The sequence below is a fragment of the Brassica napus genome, chromosome C5 (assembly GCF_020379485.1).
Source record: "Brassica napus cultivar Da-Ae chromosome C5, Da-Ae, whole genome shotgun sequence".
In the NCBI taxonomy this organism is placed as follows: Eukaryota; Viridiplantae; Streptophyta; class Magnoliopsida; order Brassicales; family Brassicaceae; genus Brassica; species Brassica napus.
Genome location: NC_063448.1, coordinates 53703805 through 53714201, shown reverse-complemented (window position 1 = coordinate 53714201; position 10397 = coordinate 53703805). Strand labels below are relative to the sequence as shown.

At 36.9% G+C, this 10397-nt stretch overlaps 2 protein-coding genes and 1 pseudogene across 2 annotated transcripts; 2 read left to right on the top strand and 1 right to left on the bottom strand.

Moving 5' to 3' along the window:
- The first annotated feature begins 1154 nt into the window (after nt 1-1154).
- Nucleotides 1155-2869, top strand: LOC106397809. The gene has a single exon (XM_013838436.3). The coding sequence runs from the start codon at nt 1542-1544 to the stop codon at nt 2610-2612; it is 1071 nt and encodes a 356-aa protein (XP_013693890.2). The 5' UTR covers nt 1155-1541; the 3' UTR covers nt 2613-2869.
- A 1666-nt stretch (nt 2870-4535) lies between these two features.
- LOC106400275 lies at nt 4536-5252 on the top strand (annotated as a pseudogene).
- A 355-nt stretch (nt 5253-5607) lies between these two features.
- Nucleotides 5608-8764, bottom strand: LOC106397329 (probable histone-arginine methyltransferase 1.3). Its single transcript, XM_048759389.1, has 15 exons — nt 8402-8764; nt 8257-8313; nt 8072-8174; nt 7863-7994; nt 7630-7733; nt 7436-7534; nt 7297-7366; nt 7114-7210; nt 6974-7028; nt 6803-6886; nt 6612-6689; nt 6431-6534; nt 6173-6345; nt 5927-6084; nt 5608-5842 (listed from the first exon to the last, which is right to left on the bottom strand). Exons 1-15 carry the CDS (start codon nt 8597-8599, stop codon nt 5765-5767), a joined length of 1590 nt encoding a protein of 529 aa, XP_048615346.1. The 5' UTR covers nt 8600-8764; the 3' UTR covers nt 5608-5764.
- Nucleotides 8765-10397: the final 1633 nt, after the last annotated feature.

Sequence of the window (10397 nt, the reverse complement as noted above, 5' to 3'; positions counted from 1 at the left end):
GGGTGCACTACGATTTAGCATTTCTTGAATTTATACAATTTTATAAGTTAAATACAATGGAGAGGTCGTGAATAATAAATGATTTTGTTTGCTTGGTTGGTGCCTATCAAACGTAAGGCGGTGAATTTAGTAATTAGAAAAGCTAATGGATAAGTGATATTTAATACACACTAACATGCATGGGTCCAAAATTATAAAATGACTAACATGGGAAACAACTAGGGTATATTGGCATAGTAAACGTATTTTTCGTTGTTGTCAACCACCAAATGTTCATTAATATATTGAAATTAACGAGTCGATCGTATATTTATACGTTAAAAAACTAGTTGATCATAAAACTTTTCTTTTTTTTTTGTAACTTGACATCAGTTGATCATAAAACTTCAATTAAGAGGAAACTCGACCTCCAACATGATAAAAGTTTTAGTTATTCTTTTTTTTAATGTAAAATTGATATAACTGAAAAAGTAACTAAAACCATGGATATGTTTTTACAAAAAAAAACCATGGATATAATAAAAATAGTTAGCGATAAAACTAGAATCATCCGTCATTTGTAACTCTACTAGTGACTTTCCACACGGGACTCAAAGTTGCAAGTTCGAGTTTCGATGCTTTGGGTTTTGGCTCGAAAAAATTCTACACTGGAACCAAAAATAATGAAGTAAAAATTAAGAGTCTATTTAACTATATGTAATTAAGCTAGAAATGTTGGCCCTATGATCTTCTACGTCAAATGTCTAGTTTATTCATCAATTATTTTCTTTGGGTCAGATTCAAATTAAACTAATTTATCCTAAAAATTGTGTAAGCAATTGGTTTTGTCGGTTTATGAATTTAAACCAAACTAAAAAAATCATTTAATAAATATTCTCAATAATGTTCCCTTTCACATTTGTCATCTAGATCTAACCAGTTTATCAGATACAAATACACCAAATCTTTTTGCTGATTTTTTTTTTTCGCTAAAACATATACACCAAATCTTCGAATGTGAAAAAAGTTGAACCCTACAAAAATAAAATTAAACTTTGTTCTTAATTACAACGGCAATTTTTTGTAATGTAAATGGTCACTTAAAAACAAATGAAGTTAATTAGTGTTTTCATAAAACTAAAAATAGCTAGAAAGACACGTGGAATATTGGACTCTTATCTTAACATTTTACCCCCAAGAAGAAAAAAGAATAATGGAGCCAAAAAAAGATTAAAATGAGAGAGTTTTTTTTTGGGTGCATATGTTAAGAAAATGAGAGAGCTATTTATAATTAAAGATCCGAAGAAGACGAGCTAAGAGCCGGTACAGGTCAGAACTCTCACGTGCACTTGGGGAAACTCAACTCTCTTTTCTCTTTCTCTACAAACTCTACACACTCCTCTCTCATCTCTCACTCACAAACACGTAATCTCTCTCTCCATCTCTCAAAAGACGCTAGCTAAAAGCTGAATCTCTACTTCATTACACGCAGAAGCAGAGGAACCACAGAGAAGACTCATAGACTTTGGTTCTCTTCTTCCTGCTTCCTTATCTTTATTGCAATGGTGGACCACAAAGATCAAGACATGGGAGATGGGATGCAATGCTCAACACATCCTTACACAAAGAACCCAGGTGGTATCTGCCCACTATGTCTCCAAGAAAAGCTCGGTAAGCTCGTCACTTCCTCTTTCCCTCTCCCTAAACCAAACCACCTCTCTGCTTCCTCTTCTTCTAAATCCTTCTCTCCTTCTTCCACCACCTCTCTTGCTCTATCTCTCTCATCGGGAAGGGACAGCAACAACAACAACAACAACAACCTCCCGTTTCTTCTTGCCAAGAAGAAGAGCATGCTCGCAGCTGCCTCTTCATCCTCTTCCTCTTCTTCCGCTAGTCTTATCTACAAGAGAAGCAAATCTTCGGCTGCTGCTTACGGTGAGAGTTTAAACCGCAAGAAACGAAGTGGGTTCTGGTCGTTTCTTCATCTCTACTCTTCCAAACACCAAATCGCCGCTGCCACCAAAAAAGTTAGCCATTCTTCGGTGCCAAGAAACCAGACAACAGAGACATCTAACAAGGTTGTTGGTCGAGGCATTGATGTGATAGTGGAGGAAGAAGATGAGAGCTCTAGTAGTAACAAAGTTGTTGTAGAGACGCCAGCTAACGGTGTTGGTAGTGGTGCTGGTGGGTCGTCTTTAGAGAGGAAAGTGTTGAGATCTAGATCTGTGGGGTGTGGAAGCAGAAGCTTCTCTGGTGATTTCTTTGAGAGGATCTCTAACGGGTTTGGAGATTGTGCCTTGAAAAGGATTGAGTCACAAAGAGAACACTCAAAGGTTATTAGCAATGGTGGTGGTGGTGAAGCAGCTGATGCTATGAATGAAATGGTGAAATGTGGTGGTATCTTTGGTGGGTTTATGATTATGACATCATCATCATCATCAACTTCAGCATCATCGACGGTTGATCATCATCAACATAAGATGGGGAATAAAAGCGCATGGGGAAGGGCGTTTGCAAGTCCAATGAGAGCCAAGACTGTTCATAAAGGTGGTACTACTACAGAATCATCAACTAATAAAAACACAACTCAAAACTTGGACTCAGTTTCTTCGTTGGTTACTATGAGAAGTTAAAAGAGATATATTATAAGTACTTTTATTCCATTCATGTGATTAGTTAGGCTGTTTATCTGTTCTTTGGTTTGATATTTTGAGTACAACTAGTAATGTAATGTCACACTATTTATCTTTTTCATTTCTATGTTTGGCCTATTGGCTAGATGTTGGTCATCATCAATGATTCATTATAAAAGCTTAAAACCTTTAGGAGAATTGAGCTTAGGATACTTGCTGTTTTGTGTTATAAATTTTATGATTACATTCTTATATTATTTAATATGTCTAATTCTCCCAAAATTATGTTTGTGGTGTCGCTTAAACCAGATGTGTTGGTACATAATAATACTATTACAATAGTAACGAAAGCAGTCAACAGGTTTTAGGGTTTTTGAGTATTAAATGAGTGGAATCAAAAGGCACATGGCTTCGCACATGCATTATGATTCCAACAATTCAATAGTTTTATCTTCTTATTTTGTTTTGGAGCCCCACAAATTTTAAGTAAGACATGCAACACAACAAGAAGTCAACAGCATCTACAACACTATCATTAACATGGTTAGATCACCAACCAGCTAATCTAAGCCAACATATTGAGTTTGCTGTCCCGACCAAAAACCACAAGTTTGTAACAGCACAGTGTTATGATAACATTAATAAATTCAGATGATATAATATGTGGAAGCGATGGTCGGGACAAGTACATCAAAAGGGGTCCCTGAGGTGAAAATAAAGACGAACAATTCTGCAAAGAGACAGAAGGCAAAATAAAAAAGAGCCTGCCTTCGTAACCATATTCATATTATAATAAATCATTGTGATCTATTATTATATTTGATAATTCTTCTTCTTCTTTCTTTTTGCGTGGGGACCCAACTTTGGACTTGTCATATGTATATTCCAAAAATCTGCGAAAATAGATACTTCAGACTTGACCATGTGAATACGATCAGTTTTCCGTTGTGAAATATTTGTGAAGCATCTTTTACATCAAAATGTAGTAGCTGGCCCATTGAGATCTTAAAAAAACTTTACTGATTTCATTGTTGTTATCTTATAGTTGTTTTAATCTCTTTTGTTACTAGAAAGTATATTGCACTGTTGATCGATGCATGAACTTAATTAGTATCAGCCAGTGCAGTGCTTGGTGTGTGTAGAAATGATTATTTCTTTTTGCTTTTCAGCTAAGTGTCAAGCGTGTCTTTTGTGTTGAAGTTGAGGCATTATTAGATTCTGGTGCCATGCTGGTGCTTGTTCGTAACTATCACGTAACTTCTAAACATTTGATATATATACATATATATCTAATTTATTTGGTTGTATATATAGGTCGGAATGGATCAATGTACTGCCGAACATGTACGAGCCCCTTATAATGGAAAAATCCATACTTGATGCACATATCCGTGAGTAAAGAGTGACTTCTTCAAGGTAGTAAGCTATAGGGTTTTATCGCTCTACCTTATAAAAGTTTTATGCTATTTAAATTTGAAAGCCTTTAGTTAAAAAAAAGATCATAGATACTTTAAACGTCAATATTAATATTCACTAAGGTAGTAAGCTATAGGGTTTTATCGCTCTACCTTATAAAAGTTTTATGCTATTTAAATTTGAAAGCCTTTAGTTAAAAAAAAGATCATAGATACTTTAAACGTCAATATTAATATACACATTAGTGAAATGGACGACTCAACTACACTCTTACACACACTATTATAGCATGGCTATGTAATAATACATGTTCAAGTATCACAATAAGCTTATTCATTTCAGTCTATTATATTCATGTGTCAAAAGTGACTCAAAACCCATATTGTATCTTACTATTCATTTTTGAAAATGGATATTATTATTGTAAAGAACGTAAAAAGGGCCCTGGTGCCACGTAAGGGCCCAGTATGGAATGCTTTGTACGTAACCTTGTACTTGTTCTTGTTGGGTTGTAGAGGACCGAGATACGGTTCGACCGGTTTTCAAAACACGGCCTATAATTTCGAAAAAGGAAAAGGCTCTCTCTACTCTCAATATTCCAACTGTAAAACAAAAAAGTAAAAAGTAAGAAAAAAAGACACTCTAACAACAGTCACACTCAACAGTAATGTACCAAGATCGTCAAGGCGTTGTAGGCGGTGGTGGCGGATCGACCCCACACGGTATCATACTCGCCGTCGTCGTTGCATTGGTAGTTTTCGTTCCCTTCTTCCTCGGAGACGGAGGAGAAGCCATCACAGACGGGATAGCGGAGCTTCTCAGTCCAGTGGGACTTCTCTTGCCATCTCTTCTGAACGCGGTTCCTTCGTATCCGCCATTTTCTCCACCGGAGAGCCCGAGACCATTCACCGTGTTAGCGGATCTCCAGTAGGCGTCGCGCTGTTCCTAGTCCTGATCTTGTTCTTACTCTACAACCGCTTCTCCATCTTTGGTGGAGGTGATGACTCCGAAGACTGATGCGACGTCGTTTTCCCAGATCTAGTTTTTTTTTTTGGTTTTCTTTTCGTTTTATTTGACGGTTGTGTGTAGTCTACGGTTTGATGTAATGCAGTGAAACAGTAATTTAAAAAAATCACTGTTAAGCTTCCTCATCAGAGTTAGCACAACCACATTGTCACTCGTTACTGCCTTCATGCATGTACATCAACACCATCTAAGTGAAAACCTGACAAAACTATTTTCTTACAAAGATCTCTAATAAGCTTGCAGTTGCAGAATCTCCTTGGCTGTCCTTACCCGACAGTATGACATTTGTTCCTGTCGGAAGCGTGCAAACAGCTTTAACATTCAGCAGTCAAAAGTGAATTTCATAAGAACAGAAATCTCTTTTGCGTATTTTTGTTACACTGTCATATTACAGAGCATGAGTTTGATTTTCTTTTTATGATACTATCCCAAGGTTGAAAGCCTAATTATTGAGTATATTACTTTGGACTAATGTCAGGTTTAGCTGGAGGATAAAAATGTAAACTAAAGCAAGAATGTTTTATGTTTACGTAGGAGTTTGATGCTATCAGTGTAAAACAAAATCACGTAGGTAAAATATCATAGATAACTTGATTAGTTGATAAGCTTGGATGTGGAAAAAAAACACAAAGGTGCAAACACTGTTACATGGAACCGTAGCCAAACTCATAAGAACCTAGAAAGATGAATGAGATTCAATGATCTAAGCTTTAGAGCTGGGTACTCGCGTTCTGTGCCGGTTCTTGTAATAACTCTTCTTCAAAATCATCGCTCTGTATCTGTATGTCCTGCTCGTAGTATATACACATATTGGTACACATAAAAAAAAAGCAAACATGACTATTCTAGCTGCTGAATGCATTTTTTTTAACCTGTGGGTTTAGCTGCGGTTGTGGTGGTAATGGTGGCTCTTGTGCAGCAGGGTATGCTTGTGGCTGAGACATTCTATAATAAGGTTCTTTCAGATCGAATTTGCCTGTCGATGATTGGAGGATTCCTCCTTGACTTGCACCGGGACCCCACATTTTAGCTGTTTAAAATCCAAAAGCTTTGTTAAAAATCTAAAGTTGTGATAATACTTTTGAATGAGAGGAAAAACATAGAAAGGTATACTGGACCTGATAGAGTTAAATCAATGGTGTAACTTTGAGCACTGTGAGCTATCAGATGAAGTCTACCAGTGATCTCTTGACCTGCCATCACATAAATGGGTTGTGCCAGAACACATCTGATCTGGTACCAATGCGTTGTAGGCGCACCAGGAGCAGTTGTGAGCCATCTTTGTACCGTGCTGTTGGAAAAAAGAATAAAACCATGAGTTGTAGATACACTTTGAAAACGACATGGCTTGACCAAAAATGAAGAAGCAAAAGTACCTCCCGTCAAAGAGAACGTCGAACCAGCAGGCAAGTCCATGCACTCGGGTGCATACGGAAGAAGTAAACTTCAATGGGATATCGATCTCATAAAAATCTTCTTCCTGTGAAAATAAATTGAGAACTCAGTTCCTTGACGTTAGAGAAAACCAAAGAATGGTTCTAAGCAGCGTAATTGTACCTTCATCTGAGTGAAATCAATCGTATGAAACATAAGGGGAGCAACCAATAACCTCGGATCAAATGCATCAACCACAGGCTGTACAATCCGCAGATATGACTCATCAATATTTTGGTTATGATAGTTAGAGAATAACCAAATACAATGAAACCGTTACAAACTACTATTTGCTTTGGATCAAACACATGTACCTGAGAAAAATAACCTTGGTGTGCTGAACCAAACAGAGGTGTCAAATCAACTCCATAATAGTTCTGTTGTTGCCAAAACAAAGCCTGCATAGAGTAAGAAACAATATATGTAAATGTAACAGAGAGCAATCTCCAACATATAGTCTTAGAACATATAGTGGCATTCCTTACCTTATTTGCCATTTCAATAAATAAAAATTCATCAGAGAAAGGTGCCATGTGAATCCTACAATGATAAAACAACATGAGAATCAAAATACATAATAATAATAATAGATGTAAAGAAAAGCCTCTCAACAGGTTGACTTTACCTTCCAACAGTGGGAAACATTTTGCCATTCGGAGACATGAAACGATCCCTAGCAATTACATACGATTCCAACATTCTCTCGTTGACCAATAAGGTGCCTGATACAAAATTACAAGACATGTCAAATCACTTTGCCCACATATAAGAAAGTGGCACATTCTAAAGTCTGCGCTGAAACACTTACCCATTGGTTCAGAGATTAAAATATCCGCTTTCTCAGGCAACTCAATATCCTCGACCTTTCCCTTGATGACCTGCCAGGTTCAACAACATCAGAAAAAATGCATATAGCACAGCAAAAGAAAAGTAATAAGAAGTCTTACTGTGATTCGATCAGCGAACAAGGGGTTTCCAGCGATAAGCTTACGTGCATATTCAGCCATTTCTGATGCTTCTACAGCATACACATGCTTGGCACCAGCCTAATTCATAAAAAGTAAAAAGGTATTAGACATGTATGAAAGAGACAGAAGCAAAAATACACAAAAGTCATTAAACAAGTCATCTAAATGCATACCTGGGCAGCAAACATAGACAAAATGCCACTCCCAGCACCCACATCGACCACAACACGACCAGCAAAATCTGAACGGTTCTCCATCACCGCAGCATAATATGTACCTGAAGACATGAACGAGGTGCTAAGAAGACAGATGATATTTCTTCTGATGAATTTACATCCTCTAAAATCAAAGAGAAGTGGACCAGTTCTGAGGCAACCAAATACAAAGACGACCATATAACATTTACCTGTCCTAACATAATCTTGTAGCATATTTTGCTGATGTAGAAGTTGTCCATAGTAATGGAAATACATTTTGGCCGAGGACGCCTCAATCTTCTCGTCAAACTTGCTGTTACTAGCTGAAACTATGGATGATCCTATAAACACAAGCATGACAAGACATTCAAGGAGCATTCACAGAAAGAAAATTGGTTTCTTTAGAGTCAAGACGCACCTGGAACAAGAGCATCCTTTCTCCACTCCTCGAATGAATCACAAAACTCCTTGCTATCCTTCTCACTTCCAAACTTTATATTAACTCCTTTAGAGAACGATCTCTGTTTCCAAATGCAACAAAATAAACACATTACTGATTCACTTTCGAGTATAAATATAGTAAAGTAAGTAACTTTTACGAACCTCCTCCGAGTTATCATCAGATACACATATGAACTGGACTGTCCCCAACTTGAACAACTGTGAAACAAAACACAATACGATCGAATTGCATATTGGGTCTTCTACACCAAAATCCAATCTTTCGAAATTCAAATAATTGTTTCACCTGAGCTGAAGCGAGATCAAAAGTGAAACAATGGGTCGAGTCCGGTTGGAGAAACCGGAGCTCAGTGACGCCGTCAACGCACGAGAACGTAGCTACGGCGGGAGAGGACGGCGAAGCGGGAGGGGAGGAGGAGAGATCAGTGACGGAATCGAGAGAGAACTCTAGCTGCTCGAGCTTTTTCAAAGGAGAGGCCTCCATTGCAGGAACAAATTCGAAGCTGCGAATGTGGAGATATGTCTGTGTTCTACAAGGAAAGCTGAGAGCTTTAGGGTTTTTCCGCTGAGAGCTACTCCTTCCGATAGCTCAGAGTGGGGGGGGGGGGGGGGGGAGCGAGAGAGAGATAGAGCCGCCACAGAGAGTGATGAAACGGCCGCGTTTTCGTAATTTATTGCGATTTAAACCGGAAGCAATTTGACCGGGAGCTTTCTAGACCGTATAACTCGCAATTTAAACCGGAACTCTTGCAATTACCTTCTATTAATTAACTTTTACAATATTAAACTTTCACCATTTAATACATTTAGTATGAGAAGTTATTAAACTTTCACCATTTAATACATTTAGTATGAGAAGTTTTGAAATCACTCCAGTTTCTTAAACCGTATCAGTCATAGGCATTTTGAAATTCTTATTTTATAGTAAAAATAAAAAGTAATACCATCTAATATTTAGAAAGATTTACGTTTTAATACTAAAGTAAATATAATATCTATCAGTAAAAGTCTAGAATAAAGATACATCAGCTTGATACGTACATTTTACCAGTCTAACTAACAATATTGATATAAAATATAGACATTGTATTTTGATATTGTTTGCAACTTTTCTTTGTTTTTGAACATGAGATTCCAAAATTCAAATGGTATCTCGATTTAGTTTTTGTATAAATACATTAATCCGTGGATACTACTACACATGTTCTTTGGGTTCTCACAAACTACAGATGTTGAATCAAAGAACAAAAAAACATCGAAGTGTGAGCTCCCGTGACATGTGAACTCTATATGGTTCAAATGTGAGTGTCATAAATCAACAAGTTCTGCGAAACCAAAAAGAAAAAAAAAGTTCACTGGGTTTATTTCTTATTTAAGAATCGCTGGTAGTCAAAGTTGTTCAATTTGAGTATAACCACTACTTTTCTGAATAAACATTACTTTTCAAAAATACATTAACATATTTTAGTATCCGTACAATATTTATATTGAGTATTGACGTGGAAATGCAACAGATTTACCTTAGCATGCAATTATTTTTTCACAAAGCTTCAACTACAAAGTTTTTTTTTTTTTTTGAGAAATGCTTCAAATACAAAATTTTCTATATAAACTTCATCAGAAAGTTTGTTACGGAAATTCTATTCACCAAATGCCTGTATCTCTATTGAGCGTTCAATTTTTTTTTAAAAAGTATATATTTTATAAGTGAAAAGTTATATCTTTTTGGTTGGTGGGGGTGTTTCGTGCATGGTTCCTCTAGGATTCCAACTTGGCCAGCCTTCTATAAAGAGAGACCTTGTGTTTTGAACCCTAAACCATCAGAACTCACGTTCCTTCACATGCTTATATGCATCTTTAAATAAATACAAGCAAGACACATCTATATCTCTCTAACGTATTTTCCTCTCTATATAGGATTATAATGGGAGGTTCTTGGCGTTTCTTGTTTAGCTTCTTCGGCAGCTTCAAAGCATGGTGGAGGAGAAGGCAGCGATCAAACCCGGCGGGAACAGACGACGAGATGTATGGTGAAGATAGTGAAGGCAACTTCTATAATTGGTACGTCGTCGAACCGGCTATTAACCGGAAATCCACTGATTTCATCAGAAGGTTCCACGAGACTCGTGACTGATTCCATCACCTCTTTATTCTTCTGCTTCTTCTTCTTCAGCTTCAGTTTATTTAAACTTAGTACTTTGGAAGAAACTTTGTTCTTTTCTCGTAGTGTGTATGTATGTGTGTTTCTATGTGATTCCAATAAATATAATCATAATTCGTTA